General features: G+C 40.7%; 1 protein-coding gene across 1 annotated transcript in view; it reads left to right on the forward strand.

Moving 5' to 3' along the window:
• The window catches only part of NOL10 (nucleolar protein 10), a 95,506-nt gene that overhangs the window by 66,755 nt on the left and 11,890 nt on the right, over window positions 1-16,861 (forward strand). The window contains exons 15-19 of the mRNA XM_007529836.3: window positions 1,283-1,362; window positions 1,554-1,652; window positions 3,360-3,449; window positions 9,666-9,839; window positions 10,106-10,353. Of these exons, the coding sequence (XP_007529898.1) occupies window positions 1,283-1,362; window positions 1,554-1,652; window positions 3,360-3,449; window positions 9,666-9,839; window positions 10,106-10,353 (691 nt within the window). The remainder of the gene's footprint in view (window positions 1-1,282; window positions 1,363-1,553; window positions 1,653-3,359; window positions 3,450-9,665; window positions 9,840-10,105; window positions 10,354-16,861) is intronic.

Genomic DNA, 16,861 nt, shown 5'->3' on the forward strand with positions numbered 1-16,861 from the left:
GGGGCTGGGCACACTGGGTTAAACACACATAGATGAAGCAAGGATCCTGGTTAGAGCCCCTGGCTACCCACCTGCAGGCGGGGGGGTCACTTCATAAATGGTGAAGCAGGTGTACGGCTGTCTCCCTTTCTCTTTCCCTCTATATCTTCCCATTCCCTTTCAATTTCTCTCTGTCGTATCTAAAAAAATAAATAATAATAAAAAAAGAAGAATGTTTATACAAAATTACTTTATTTCTACTTGTTTAAGTTATTGTTTTTATATTAGGGGTGATGGAGTCATGCTAAACTGATTTCCCATGTCTTCTCTTTCTGCCAAATCAAACACAAAGCACATTATGTATTAACTTTGTAGTTGCTGCTTACAAAGAAAGGTTTATATGTAAGACAGGACTGGGGAGATAACATGGTGGTTTGCACATTGGACTTTAAGTCCTAGGTTTAATCCCCATACCACCATAGGCAGAATATATAAATATATATATTAGGAAAAAGGCTCATAAATTCAACCTACTGAAGCTTTTAAGTCTTAAAGGGGGAACTTTTTGTTTTTCTGACATACTTGATATATTTGGTTGTTGAAAAAGCCGTAAATGTATTTTTTAGTGTTTTTCTATGAAAAAATGTGTCATGACTTTTCTGACAACCCAACACATACCCTAGAAAATAAAAAACACATCAAGAAGCAAGTTATGCAGAAGTATGCTTTGATATCTGTTGATAGAGATTTGTCAAGTGTTATTTCTCAGGACATAATATTATTTTGACAGTGTCGTTTGATTTTGGAAATAACATTGTTCCTCACCCAGTACCACCACCTTTATACACGGCAGTATAAAAACTAGTTACCTATTGCCGACCCCAGTATTATTTTAAAAACATTGAACTGGTTCGTGGAATTTAAAAAAAAAAAAATCTGAGAACTACTACTATAAGATCTTTAGCAATCTTTCTTACTTCATAAAGACTTTTTCATGTGGTCTGGGAGATAGCACAGTACACAAAGCATTAGACTCTCAAGCAGGAGGTCCTAAGTTCAATCTCTGGCAGCACATGTACCAAAGTGATGCCTGGTTCTTTCTCTCTCTCTCCTATCTTTCTCATTAATAAATAAATAAAATCTTTTTTTTTTTTTTTAAAAAGACTTTTCCATCATTAAGTCCAAGGTGAGTATGAATGATACTCCTGAAGTGGATTTAATTTTTCTCTGTAGTAATTCTAATCGTTAAACATTTGATAAAGATTTTGTAATCACCTGTCCTCTTCTGATGAACTTTCCTCAGGGCTCACACATCTTATTGGATCACCACTCCTCCGGGCGTATATGCATGGATTCTTCATGGATATCCGGTTCTATCACAAGGTAAATGACAAAGCTACAGTGATTTTAGGTGACTAGTAGTCTACAGTCATTTTTCTTTTCTATTTACTGGAATCTCCATTAAACATAACATGATTTGGGAGATCTGCTTGTTCTTGGAGATAGTTGTGGCACACATGTAACATACCTTTCATGTCATTCTTTTAATTTTTTTATTTTTTTACTTTATAAAGGTGAAATTGATGGTAAATCCATTTGCTTATGAAGAATATAGGAGAGATAAGATCAGACAGAAGATAGAAGAAGCACGCGCCCAGAGAGTTCAGTTAAAGGTAAGCATTGCAGTCACCCTGGCCACCGAAGTTAGCTGCAGGCACCTACACTTCTGGCTGCCATTGGATCATTGAGGTAATCAGATCTGTGAGTAGCTGAAAACTGTAGGCTAGAAGCAGAGCTCCCTGTAGACACTAGGGTGAACTGCCAATGTGTGATACCAGCCCAACAGGCAGAAAAAAGCAAGACCCATCCTTGCACTTGCCTTTCCGTTTCTCTAGCAAACCCTCATGATGACATTAACTGCCAGCAACTGGGGGGAATAGTCCAGGTGCAGGACTTGCATGCCTGAAGCTCCTGGTCAGTTCCACAAAGTTCCCCCCCTCCCTTCCCCCCTTCCCCCCTTCCCTCCTTCCCCCCTCATAAGAAACGATCTCATAAGAAAGAAAATAAATCTTTTGGGTGGGAGTCAGGCAGTAGCACAGTAGGTTAAGTGCACGTGGTGCCAAGCTCAAGGATCTGCATAAGGATCCTGGTTTGAGCCCCTGGCTCCCCACCTGCAAGGGAGTCACTTCACAAGTGGTGAAGCAGTTCTGCACATGTCTCTCTTACTCTCTCCCTCTCTATCTTCCCCATCTCTATTTCTCTGTCCTATTCAACGACGACATCAGTAACAATTACAATAATAACTACAACAATCAAATAACAAAGGCAACAAAAGGGAATAATAAATATTTTTTAAAAAATAAATCTTTGGGGTGGGAGAGATAGCATAATGGTTATACAAAAGACTTTCATGATTAAGGTCCTGAAGTACCAAGTTCAATACCCTGTACCACCATAAGCCAGAGTTGAGCAGTGTTCTGGAAAAAAAAAAAAAAAACCTTTCAAAAAAAGCTAACTGCCTAATGATAGTAATTCTGTTGATAATTGAGTATTGATTAAATTGTATGCACATACGTAAGCAGTGATGGTTTTTCTCTTTTCCCCAGATTGTTACATTTTTAAGAACAGTGAATATATATATTTTGGCAAGGAGAAACTGGGATGTTAGGTACTTTTGTCTCAACTCTTTGCTTGTCAAGTTGTATTTTATTTATTTTACCCTGGAATATGTATATATACTAACTATGTAGAAAAGGATAGTAAGTACCTTTTAACTTTAAGAGTTGTCTAATAATTCACATCTACAATTGTCCTTATGGCCTTGCATGAAACCCTGGGTTTGATCCCTGGTGCAAAAAAGAAGAGGTAGGTTGTCCTTAGAGATTCCCTGTTTGAGAAGCAGGGAATAATGCAATTGGTATTAATAGTATTGTTTGAAGGAACCACAGCAATTCTAGCCAGAGGTTACAGCTGCAGGCCAACAGGCCTTTCTTAATCAGTTACCACCTGGACTCTGAGCCTGACCTAGACCAAATAAAGCTCCTCTCAGCTTGCTTCTTAGGGTACTGGGGGGAGGAAAGGGGGTGGGTTGGGGACAAAGAAAATCTCAAAGAATGGGATATTTTCTGTTTATGAAATTACACTTACAGGTATTTTTTCCTCTTTTTTTGAGATTAATGGTTTACAGTTGACAGTAAAATACAATAGTTTGTACATGTGTAACATTTCCACATAACAGTTCAACCCTCACTAGGTCCTCCTCTGCCGCCATGTTCCAGGATCTGAACCCTCCTCCCTGCCACCCCAGAGTCTTTGACTTTGGTGCAGTACACATGCTTACAGGTATTTTACTGTGAACTTTTTTTCTCTCTCTCTACCAGAAATTGCCAAAAGTTAACAAGGAGCTGGCACTTAAACTAATTGAGGAAGAGGAAGAGAAACAAAAATCCACATTGAAAAAGAAAGTTAAGGTAAGATTTTGTAAGATAAGGAAAACAGGCAAATTGTTTCTACATTTTCTGATAATAGCTTGTATCTTTTTTCCTTTAAAAATAACTTTTTTTGGCCTGCTTATAGTATATGCTGAATAAGGGGACTTTGAAAAATAGAAAATAATATGAAAAAGAAAGTCATCCTCATAATTCTGCACAGAGGCATCGTTAGTATTTTAATGAATTTTTTCCTTGTCTTATTTCTCTGAAAATCATAAATTCTAGAGCAAGACAATATTGCATATATTGGGGGGGGGGCAAGTGGTAGGTATCGCAGCAGGTTAAGTGCACAGGGCACAAAGCGCAACACCCAGCGCAAGGATCCTAGTCCGAGCCCCTGTTTGCAGGGGGCTTGCCTCACAAGTGGTGAAGCAGGTCTGCAGGTGTCTAACTTTTTCTTCCCCTCTCTATCTTCCTCTCCTCTCTCAATTTCTCTCTGTCCTATCCAACAACAACAATGATAACAATAATAATAAGGGTAAAAAATGTGAAAAAATGGCCTCTAGGAGCAGTGGATTCGTAGTGTAGGCACTAAGCCACAGCAATAACCCTGGAGACCCCCCCAAAATTGCATATATTAAAAATATTTTTTGGGACTCGGGCGGTAGCGCAGTAGGTTAAGCGCAGGTGGTGCAAAGTGTAAGGACCACCGTAAGGATCCTGGTTCGAGCCCCTGGCTCCCCACTTGCAGGGGAGTCACTTCACAAGCGGTGAAGCAGGTCTGCAGGTGTCTATCTTTCTCTTCCCTTCTCTGTCTTTCCTTCCTCTATCCATTTCTCTCTGTCCTTTCCAACGACGACAACAACAATAACTATAACAATAAAACAACAAAGGCAACAAAAAGGAATAAATAAATATTAAAAATATTAAAAAATTTTTCCTGTATAACACAAGTGGCTTTTCCATTTAAAGTTATCCGCAGATATTTTTAATAGCTGCATATTCTGTTTTATGGATGCATTGTAATTTAATTATTGTTAAATGCTTGTATTGCCTGTTTTTCTATGCTAAATAGGTTTGTTTTTGATTCCAGAAGTAACAGGTCTTTATTTAGCTTGAGCACCATGGTTTACTAACTTGTAACTGCTATTTACCTTCCTTTGCTACCACAAAAATACAGAGATCAGCCGTAAAATAAATAAGGACTGGTACTTCACTGGCTGATATTGTCATGGCAGGAAGAGGTCTTTTGATTTTCTCACATATACGGAGGCTTCCTTATTCCTCCCCAGTCTTGTTTTCTCATCTCCTTGGAACCAGCAAGCTTGGTTATTTTCTAGAATGGCTTGCAACAAGGAGACATCTCCACAGTTGTTGGTAGAACCTGCCAGGTGGCCCAACTTTGTCATTTTGGGCCGGCTGTGTTGAGCTCTTGGCGACTTTTTATTTGAGCATTTATGCTTTCTCTGTTTTCTCTAGTTTTCAACTAGAGTTAAGTGAATGTGGTATGAATAAGCAGTTAATATATTTTTGTCCCAGTCTTTTCAACTGTGCCAAGGAACTGCAGCTTAAAAAGGTTTTGTTTCTAGCCTCTTACTTGCTAGTTATCATTGTCAGCGGGTCATTGTTTTTTTCTTCTGGGCCATGTGAGGCTCAGACCTGAGGGGCATTCTAGATGTTGTGATTTCTCAGTGCATTCAAGCTCACTGTATTTCTTCACCTTTTTACTCTTTTTGCATCTTCTTGTGATCTATTACATTCTTTCAATCTACTGATTCATTTTTAATTTTAGGAAGCCTTATGTAAATACACAGTGGCGTTTATACTTCCATTTTCATTACTTGAATGAGGTAGCAGCATTGAAACAGCAACATCTAGGTGCACTTTCCTCATTTACATCAATGTACATTTAAGTCCAGTCGGTTTCTTAGGGTGGTCGAGGAAGAACTCCATGGATTTCCAGCCAAAGTCACTGTCTGAGTGGCATTGTGTGGGGAGACCCACCTCTGTGTGAATTTTCTCTGGGTGCTTTGGAATCCGTTTACATCCCAGGGAAGTGTACCTGAGGTTCACGAGCGAGTCTCGGTTGTCCCAGTAGGAGTGAGTGTGGGGGTGTGAGTGCCAGCTGCAGTGCAAGGGTGTCCGGTCCTCCCTGAGCTGCTGGGATAGGTCTGGCCTGACCCGGAATATAAGTGGGTTGTAAGCAGTTTCTTTCAGGCTGGAAGCTTGAGTGCCATCATTGTAGCCATGCCACCTGATTTATTTCTTCTGGAAAGTTGCACTTGTCCTGTTGCCTTGGATTTGCTTTTTGGTGACTTGCTGACTCAAATTGGGCCCTCTTTTCAGAGGCTAGCTTAATTTCAGAAGTGCTTGAATACATTATGCTAAAAACCCGAGACAGTTAATCGGCAGCGTTTACATGATTTGTTGCTTACTAGTTGGTTTGTTCTTGCCACCAGTGTTATCGCTGGGGCTTGGTGCCTGAATGACAAATCCGCTACTCTTGTGGCCATTATCCCCCCCCCCCTTTTTTTTTTAAACCAGAACACTGCTCAGTTCTGGTTCATGGTGGTACAGGGCACTGAACCTGGGACTTTGGAGCCTCAGGCATGATAGTCTCTTTGTATAACCATTATGCTATCTATCCCCACCTCCCCTCCCCCCTTTATTTGGTAGAAGAGAGAGAAATTGAGAGAGGAGGGGAGAGACAGAGGGAAAGGGAAGGACACCTACAGCACAACTTCACCACTCATGACCCCCCCACCCCAGGTAGCTACTGGGGGCTTGAACCTGGGTCCTTGAACATTATGTGCAACATTACATGTATGCTTAACCAGATGTGCTACCACCCAGTCCCTTTTGCTTACTAGTTTTATCTAATTAAAGTGAAGATTTTAGAAACTGTTCAGGAGCTAAGGAAAGAATCCTTCCTTGTAACTGTAAAGAACACTTGAAAGAATTGTTCAATCCATCAGCAGTTCATTAATCTTTCCTTTGAACTTAATGCTTCAGAACCTCAGGAGCACACTAATAGCTCTGATAACGCCTGATTTGAAAGTCAGTTTAGTGCAGTAATACTCTACTTTGGCTCCAAATGAAATTTCACAGAGGCAGACAGTGAAGTGTGTTCTCAAATATTGCAGACCACTGGTAACATAATTAAAGTCTAATTAGATGTTTGCTGTGTACTTGATGGGAAACTGAAAGAAGTGCTCCACTGCGTATTAGCGTATTATCAATAAGTGTTGTTGGACCATGTTTAAACACAGAAGTGTGATGACATTAGTTCTCACTAAGAATTACTTCAGGGCTGGGGAAATTGTCTAATGGTTATGCAAAAAAAAAAAAAAAAAAGACTTTCATACCCGAGGTCCCTGGTTTAATCCCCAGCACCACCATAAGCCACAGCTGAGCCATCTCCTAGGCTGCCACAAGTCATGCAAAAAAATAATAAATAAAAATACTTTCTGGGCCTCTTCTAGAACACTTTGAATTCTTTTTAGAATCCTTTATCAGGTGCCTTGTAGCACACAGTTTATTTATTTTTGTATAATATATATTATTCATTTATTAGATAAAGGCAGAGAGAGACTGAGATAGGGAGGGAAAGAGAAAGACATACACTTTGCATCACTGCTTGTGAAGCTTCATATAGGTGGGGGTGTTAGTTTGCTTTTTAATCACTGAATTGTGAGCAAGCATTATGGGTCAGAAGCTAGGTCTTTGTTTTTCCTTGAATCTAAATCAGGCTTGGAAATGATTTTTCTCCTCTTCTTTATTTTATAGGACAGAGAGAATTTGAGAGGGGAAGGGAACATAGAGAGGGAGAGAGAGATGCCTGCAGTCCTACTTTATCAGTTGTGAAGCTTCCCTCTTTAGGTGGGGACCAAGAACTTGAACTCAGGTCCTTGTACATTTTAAGCATGTTTAAGTAATAAACAAGCCAATTCCTAAATTTCTCATGGCACATTATAATATTTTGTGGGTCTTTTACATAAATAGAATATACAGAACTCAAGTGCTTATAAACTCATTTATTCTCAATAGTAGAAAAATTGTGTGTAAAACAAAACTCATTCAGTAAAGTCTGATTAATTTTTTTCCAGCCTACTTATTTTACTTAAAAAAAAATATTTTAGGGAGTCGGGCGGTAGCGCAGTGGGTTAAGCACACGTGGTGCAAAGCACAAGGACCGGTGTAAGGATCCCGGTTAGAGCCCTTGGCTCCCCACCTGCAGGGGAGTCACTTCACAAGCAGTGAAGCAGGTCTGCGGGTGTCTGTCCTTTCTCCCCCCCACCCCCGCCTTCCCCATCTCTCTCCATTTCTCTCTGTCCTAACAACAATGACATCGATATCAACAATGACAATATCAATAACAACAATAATGACAACAACAATAAACAACAACGCCAATAAAAGGGAAAATAAGCATATATTTTAATTTAGTTGGTTTATCAACCATTCAGTTGCTTTATCTACTTTCCAAGTTTATAACAGATAAGGAATAGTAAAAGAACCCTGACAGTCTAAGTCTGTCATCTTTGTGAATAGGTAGTTTATAATACTTTTTTAAAAAATATTTATTTATTCATTCCCTTTTGTTGCCCTTGTTGTTTTATTGTTATAGTTTTGTTGTTGTCGTTGTTGGATAGGACAGAGAGAAATGGAGAGAGGAGGGGAAGACAGAGAGGGGGAGAGAAAGACAGACACCTGCAGACCTGTTTCACTGCTTGTGAGGTGATCCCCCTGCAGGTGGGAAGCTGAGGGCTCAAACTGGGATCCTTATGCCAGTCCTTGTGCTTTGTGCCACCTGCGCTTAACCCACTGCGCTACCGCTTGGCTCCCAATACTTATTTTTTCATTCTTTATTTATTTATTGGATAGAGACAGCCAGAAATTGAGAGGGAAGGGGGTGATAAAGAAAGAAGAGAGACATACATAGACACCTGCAATACTGCTTCACCACTCCTAAAGCTTTCCTGTTGCAGGTTGGGGCTGGGGACTCAAACCCAGGTCCTGGCTCATTGCAATAAGTGCACCACTACGCAGCCCCATTTATAATACTTTCTAGGAAACTTTCTTTTCAGAAATGGCGCAGATAATAAAGGAGCCCTCCAAATAGGACTGAGCAGCAAAGTTATACTGTGTAAGAATGCCATTCTGAATGGCACAGATCCTTTGATAGCGGCTTGATGTAGGGAAAGACACGGATGAAGCTGTTTCCAAATAAGTCAGTAAACTTACACCACCAGCTAGCTCTCTGCCGTGGTAATTCTTGATTTACTATCAACAAGTACTACTTCTCCCAGCTTCAGATAAAGAAATTTAAAGACTCACTAATGTCAGTCTGGGAGAACACAGCATTAGTGCTTAAGGTTTGCATGCTGGGGCCAGGTGCTGGTGCACCAATTTGACTGCATCTACTCCAGTGTGCAAGGACCTGGGTTCAACTCCCTAGTCCCCACCTGCTGGGGGGAACTTCACATATAATGAAGCTGTGCTTCAGGTATCTCTATGTCTTCCCCTTCCCTCTTGATCTCTGTTTCTATTCAATAAATAAATTAAATATTTAAAATAAAAATAATAATAATAATATTTACATGCTTGAGACCCAAAAAGGTGAGATTCAGTCTCTAGTACCTCCATGCTGAACAGTGCTCCAGTCTCTCTCAGGAAGATAAGTAAATATTTTTTTAAAAAATGAAAAAGACTCACAAGTTTTAACCCAGTATAGTATTTCTGCTTGAAAGAAATGAGTTTCAAAAACTGATACATTTCCTTGAAAATGTTTTTGCATTAAAATGTTAATTGAAAAATTCTTTCTAATGTAGTAAGAATAAAGTTGATCCCAACTAGGCTCATTCTTAGCTCATTATGTGTAATAGCAAAGTAATCAGATCTTCTGCAAAGAAGATTAATAGATGGAGTGGAGAGGCGATAAAGACCCAGGGGTAAGTAGAAAGTTCTAGAACCTATCTGTAAAGATATTTCATAATGGTTTTATAGTTTATGTCTCTTGTAACTTGCTAATATATAACAGCGAGTTGTTTCTTTCTTAAAGATGAGTCATTTATTATTTATTTCATGAGAGGTGAGAGAGACTAGAGCACTACTCCATCACTGCTGGGGACGGAACCAGGGCACTCACACAAGCACACCGGGTCCGCTACCTAGAATGAACTGCTTGGAAGTCAATGTTTTCAACAGATTTTTATTCAGGTATTAAATAATCATCTACACTTTGTATTCTCATAGAGCCTACCTAACATTCTCACTGACGATCGATTTAAAGTCATGTTTGAGAATCCTGACTTCCAAGTGGACGAAGAAAGTGAAGAATTTAGGCTGTTGAATCCTCTTGTTTCAAAAATTAGTGAGAAAAGGAAGAAGAAACTAAGACTCTTAGAGCGACAACAACTCCATGAAAAGGTAATGTAGTCTTTATCATTCCAAATGTGTTTCTTTAATACAGATCTTTTTTTTTTTTTTTTTTTTGTAAGCTAGAAGAGTCCCAGAGTACACTTTAGATGAAATTTTGACCCGTTAGCTTAGGCATTCATTTTATTTAATTAAAGGCATTTTCCCCTCTGGTGTATACTAAGTCATGTACTCTGAGGACTCATGCTCTTTTTTTAAATCATAGGTCAGGGTTGGGTTTGGGGAAAAAGAGCTGCTTCTTACTATTTTTATTTCAGGAAGAGGAGGAAGAACCAGAAGGAAAACCAAGTGATGCAGAAAGTTCTGAGAGTTCAGATGATGAAAAAGACTGGGTTGAAGAGGTCAGGAAACAGCGCAGACTTCTCCAGCAGGAGGAAAAAACGAAGCGGCAGGAGCGGCTCAGGGAGGACCAGCAGACTGTCCTCAAGCCCCAGTTTTACGAGATCAAAGCAGGAGAAGAATTCAGAAGCTTCAAAGATTCTGCCACAAAGCAGAAGTTGATGAAGTGAGTACCCTGCTTTCAGTGACAACTTGACATGTTGTCGGGCCTTGTTGTTTCTTTCTGGCACATTGCCCTGGAGATGATATTTTGATCTTTTGTGTGAGGGAAACATGACAAGGCCTACAGGGAAATAGCTCTGTTAAAATACCCTGATCTTTGTTATGATTATCTTTTTTTAAAAAAAGTGATTTATTTTGAGTGAGAGGAGGGGAAGGAGCCAGAGCTGCTCAGATATGGCATGAAGTGGGATCAGGAATTGAACCCATGACTTCAGAGTCCTTGGGCATGTTACTTGGAACTTTAACAGGCTAATCTGTCTCTCTGCCCTTTCTGATAAGAGGCAGAAACTGAGAGGGAAGGGGGAGACAAGGATATATACCTGTAGCACTGTTTCACCACTTGTGAAGCTTCCCTACAGCTGGGGACCAGGGGCTTAAACCTAGATGCTTGCATTCTGTGATGTGTGCACCATCACCAGGCCCCTATTATTATGATTATCTCAACAGCATTTTGAGGTATAGTTTATATTCAATGAAAGATACGTATAACCCTATGAGTGCTGGAAAATGCACATTAAGACACTTTCAACCTACAAAAGACCCCTCCCCATTGGGTTTCCCAAGTACAAGTATTTATTTTATTCTGTACTTTACAGATCAGTAGTCTCTATCATAGTGATGATTAAGGGATACACACTTGGGGGTTGGGCAGTAGTGTAGTGGGTTAAGCGCACATGGCGCAAAGCGCAAGGACTGCCATAAGTAATCTGGTTCGAGCCCCCTGCTCCCCACCTGCAGGGGGGGTCCCTTCACAGGCGGTGAAGCAGGTCTGCAGGTGTCTGTCTTTCTCTCCCCCTCTCTGTCTCTCCTCCTCTCTAGATTTCTCTCTGTCCTATCCAGCAATAGCAACAGCAATAATAATAACAATGACAACAACAAGGGCAATAAAATGGGAAAAATGGCCTCCAGGAGCAGTGGATTCATAGTGCAGGCACCAAGCCCCAGCAATAACCCTGGAGGCAAAAAAAAAAAAAAAAAAAAAAGATACACATTATTTGCCTCTTAACAATTTTTTTTTAATTAGAATTTCAATTATGTTGGTTCCATCTTAGCTTACCTAGTTCTTGAAAAAAGTCATTTGGAAAATGTGCTATATACATTTTAAGCCTTTTACAGGAAATGTGAGAGATCAGTCTGACAGGCTGAGCTGTTCTGGAATGGAGTCATGCCGTATTCATCTCTACTTCACAAGTTTCTAGCAAACAAGCTGGGGCACCCAGTGTTCAGTGACTCCTTTAGTGTAGAATCTAGAGCTGTCTCAAAATTCTGGTTCTCACCAAGTAGCCAAAGACATGTCAGTGAACAGAGAACTAGTAATAGTCTTGGTATCTTCTGGGGATGTTTTAGTCAAAAGAAGCTTTACTATCTTTTTTTTTTCGGGGGGGGGGGGAAGCGGTGGAATGGGAGTACTAAGGTTATCACTGGGACTCAAGGCCTGCACAGTTCCACCACTCTCAGTGGCCATTTTTCTTCCCTTTTTTCCTTTCTTTTGGCTAGAGGGTAAGAAAAAAAAAAAAAAGATACAGAAGGTAGGTATAGAGGAGAGACACCTGCGGCACTGCTCTGCCTTCCTGAAGCTTCCCTGTGCAGGTGGGGGTGGGGTGGGGTGGGGTGGGGGCTTGAACCTGGGTCCTCACACATGTTAATGTGTTTTATAAGCCTCCTTACTTTTTTTTGTTTGTTTGTTCCTTTGAGAGGCTTTTTTGAGATATAATTTAATTAACATACAATCCACTTACTGAGAATTTACAGTTAGTTGAACTTCAGTATATTCAGGAGTTGTGCAGCTGTCACCACAGTCAACTGGTGAACACTTTCATCCAAAGCAAAGCCCCACATCCCACTAGCATTTCTCACATTTACCCCCATGGCTCCACACCTTATCCAGGCAGCCACTGGTGCTTCTATCTCTATAAAGCTGCCTATTCTGACATTTCATAATAAGAGACTCATTCAGTATGTGACCATTATCCATTTCATAATAAGAGACTCATTCAGTATGTGACCATTATCCATTTCTTAGTTGACGGATATTTGAATTGTTTCCATTTCTTTTCTTTTTCAGTAGCAGTTTGTGCACACTCATTAAAAATCAGGTTTTTTAAAAAATTATTTTGTAAGCTAGAGAGATGTCAAAGCAGATGCCAATAGTCAAACTTGTTTCTCTGTGCTTGCAAATCCAAAGCTCTACCACTGTGCCACTTCCTGTGCTGCCAAGTTCAACTTTTATGTCGCTGTTTCTCTTTGATAATTTATTTTGATTCCTGCTCAGAAGCTGAGAGAATGCCCCTTATTTCTGGTATTCTGATTTTGAGGGATGAATTTCTTTGTTACATTGCCTGCTATTTTGGTTTTGCTTTATTTAGTAATTTACCTCTTAGGAAGATCTGCTGGTAAAGAACTAAAATCTGGGAGCAACAACCCTTCTCTCAGCCCCTATCATTTTATTGGGAAAATAGTGGTTTATAGGATGGTTGTTGACACATGGGTTCAGTATCTTATCTCCCTGTGACAGGTGTGTATAGACCCACCGCCAGCCCTCTTCACTGTCAGTCATTGGGGACCTGACACCCTCTTCCCTCCAGCCCCCCCGCCACCCCCGCTCCAGAGTCCTTTGCTTTACTGCAGAATACCCCACTCCATCTTAAGCTTCACCCTGTATTTTCCTTTTCTTTCCTTGCTGCTTAAAACCCATCTATAAGTGAGATTATCTGATATTCATCATCCTTCTGGCTTATGTCACTTAAAATGATTGGTTCAGAGTATCATCCAAGATACGGACAGGGAGAAGAGTCCATCATGTCCGGTAGCTGATTGGTATTCCATTGTGTATATACCATAACTTTCTTAACCACTCATCTGGGTTGCTTCCAAGTTTGTGCTCCTATGAACATAGATCTCTTTTTTTTTTTTGGGGGGGGCACTTATTTATTTATTTTTTTAAATTTCTTTACTAATGTTTTACAGTTGACAGTAAATACAATATTTTGTATGTGCATAACATTTCCCAGTTTTCCACGTAACAATACAACCCCCACTAGATCCTCTGCCATCACGTCCCAGGACCTGAACCCTCCCCTACCCACCCCAGAGTCTTTTACTTTGGTGCAGCACACCAACTCCAGTCCAAGTTCTGCTTAGTGTTTTCTCTTCTGATCTTGTTTTTCAACTTCTGCCTGTGAGTGAGATCATCCCATATTCATCCTTTTGCTTCTGACTTATCTCACTTAACATTATTTCTTCAAACTTCATCCAAGATGGGCTGAACACAGTGAAATCACCATTTTTAATAGCTGAGTAATATATATACCACAATTTGCTCAGCCACTCATCTGCTGTTGGACACCTGGTTGCTTCCAGATTTTGGATATTACAAATTCTGCTGCTATGAATATATGAATACACAAATCTTTTTGGATGGTTAGGTTTGGTTCCTTGGGATATACCCTCAGAAGAAGAATTGCAGGGTCATAGGGTAGGTCCATTTCTAGCCTTCTGAGAGTTCTCCAGACTGCTCTCCACAGGGGTTGGACCAATTGACATTCCCACCAGCAGTGCAGGAGGGCTCCTTTGTGGGGGGCACTTATTTTTAATGTAACTATGGTAATATCAGGCCATGATTTGGGTTTAGGAGGCATGACTAATCTCACTGATACTCTTTATTATTTTTATTTCTTTATTGAGGAATTAATGTTTTACATTCAACAGTAAATACAATAGTTTGTACATGTATAACATTCCCCAGTTTCCCATTTAACAATACAACCCCCACTATGTCATTTATCATCCTTCATGGATCTGTATTCTCCCCACCCACCCACCCCAGAGTCTTTTACTTTGGTGCAATATGCCAATTCCATTTCAGGTTCTACTTGTGTTTTCTTTTCTGATCTTGTTTTTCAACTTCTGCCTGAGAGTGAGATCATCCCATATTCATCCTTCTGTTTCTGACTTATTTCACTCAACATGATTTTTTCAAGGTCCATCCAAGATCGGCTGAAAACGGTGAAGTCACCATTTTTTACAGCTGTAAAAAGTACACCACAACTTGTACACCACAACTTGCTCAGCCACTCATCTGTTGTTGGACACCTGGGTTGCTTCCAGGTTTTGGCTATTACAAATTGTGCTGCCAAGAACATATGTCTACACAGATCTTTTTGGATGGATGTGTTGGGTTCCTTAAGATATATCCCCAGGAGAGGAATTGCAGGGTCATAGGGTAGGTCCATTTCTAGCCTTCTGAGAGTTCTCCAGACTGTTCTCCACAGAGGTTGGACCAATTGACATTCCCACCAGCAGTGTAGGAGGGTTCCTTTGACCCCACACCCTCTCCAGCATTTGCTGCTGTTACCTTTTCTGATGTATGACATTCTCACAGGAGTGAAGTGGTATCTCATTGTTGTCTTGATTTGCATTTCTCTGACAATCAGAGACTTGGAGCATTTTTTCATGTGTTTCTTGGCCTTTTGGATCTCTTCTGTGGTGAATATTTTGCCCAAGTCCTCCCCCCATTTTTGTTGTCTTGTTGTTGAGTCTGGCAAGCTCTTTATATATGTTGGTTATTAGCCTCTTGTCTGATGTATGGCATGTAAAGATCTTCTCCCATTCTGTGAGGGGTAATATCAGGCCATGATTTGGGTTTAGGAGGCATGACTAATCTCACTGATACTCTTTTTTTTTAAAAAAGTATTTATTTATTCATGTGAAAGAAAGGAGAGAGAGAGAAAAAAAAAAAGAACCAAACATCGGGAGTCGGGCTGTAGCGCAGCGGGTTAAGCGCAGGTGGCGCAAAGCACAAGGACCGGCATAAGGATCCCGGTTCGAACCCCAGCTCCCCACCTGCAGGGGGAGTCGCTTCACAGGCGGTGAAGCAGGTCTGCAGGTGTCTATCTTTCTCTCCTCCTCTCTGTCTTCCCCTCCTCTCTCCATTTCTCTCTGTCCTATCCAACAACAACAACAATAACTACAACAATAAAACAACAAGGGCAACAAAAGGGAATAAATAAAATAAATATTTAAAAAAAAAAGAAAAAAAAAGAGAACCAAACATCACTCTGGTACATGTGCTGCCTGGGATTGAACTCAGGACCTCCTGGTTGAGATTCCAATGCTTTATCCACTGTGCCACCTCCTGGACCACTGGCTGATACTCTTTTTCTGTCTTTGAGTTATAGTAGAATATTACTGTAAAAAGCAAAAGGGAGGGGGTCAGGCAGTAGCACAGAGGGTTAAGTGCATGTGGCACAAAGTGCAAGGACCGGCGTAAGATCCTGGTTCGAGCCCCCTGCTCCCTACCAAGCAAGCAGGGAGATTGCTTCACAAGTGGTGAAGCAGGTCTGCAGGTGTCTGTCATTCTTTCCCCCCTCTGCCTTCCTCTCCTCTCTCAGCTTCTCTCTGTCGTATCCAACAACAACATCAGTGGCAACAATAACAATAAGGACAACAACACGGGCAACAAAATGGAAAGAAATGGCCTCCAGGAGCAGTGGATTCATAGTATAGGCACCGAGCCCAGCAATAACCCTGGAGGCAAAAAGGGGGGGGGGATAAAAATGTAGTATTTAGTGAATACATAATTTATTATACTGAAATTAAACATTTCTTCTAAGTTAAACACTCCTTAAGAAGACAGTAATATTTACATGTGCCTAAAAAGAAAGGTCTCATTTCTTAAAATAATAATCCTTTTATGAATAGGCTGCGGTTTGCTGGCATTTTGGCAGAAACTGCTGACTGAATTTTAGTTTGTCTAGATTATTTTGGCACTCTCAGCTCGCAGTATCTTACATTATTTAATGAAGAATTGAATTATTATCCTTCAGAGAGCTGAAGCCACTCCATTTGTTTATTCTGCGAGTTACTACAGGGCAACTGGTAAAAAAGCAGTTCTCTAAGCTGAGTGCATTTACATTTCAGTGTTCACTTGGACTTGCCCAACTTTAAAACTGTTCTATAAACGGGAAGGTGATTAGTGAGTAGAAACTCAGTACTTAAGTAAATCAGTGAGCTGTCTTCTTTGCATGGTAGAGTCAGATGACTGTAGATGAATGTGATACCTGTCAGCACGTTCACATGACATCCATTATGCTATACTTTATTTGGGAGTTTCTTCACCCACCTGTCAAAACTCTCCAGCCATCTGCTTATTCATCAGGCATTCATTGAATGCTAAAAGCAGAGTGGGGAAGAGGGTAGAAGCCAAACATAGGAATTGTTTGAGGCTGAAGGAAGTGAGTGGAGGAAAGCCTCAGTAGCAAGGCAGAGTGGCATGGAGCAGCCCAGCTCAAGCATAGGAGAGCTAGCCAGGGAAGGGTTAGAAGCCCAGATCAGGGAGTCGGGCGTTAGCGCAGTAGGTTAAGCGCAGGTGGTGCAAAGTGCGAACACCGGCATAAGGATCCCGGTTCAAGCCCCTGGCTCCCCACCTGCAGGGGAGTCGCTTCATAAGCGGT

The sequence above is a fragment of the Erinaceus europaeus genome, chromosome 3, assembly GCF_950295315.1.
Source record: "Erinaceus europaeus chromosome 3, mEriEur2.1, whole genome shotgun sequence".
NCBI lineage: Eukaryota > Metazoa > Chordata > Mammalia > Eulipotyphla > Erinaceidae > Erinaceus > Erinaceus europaeus.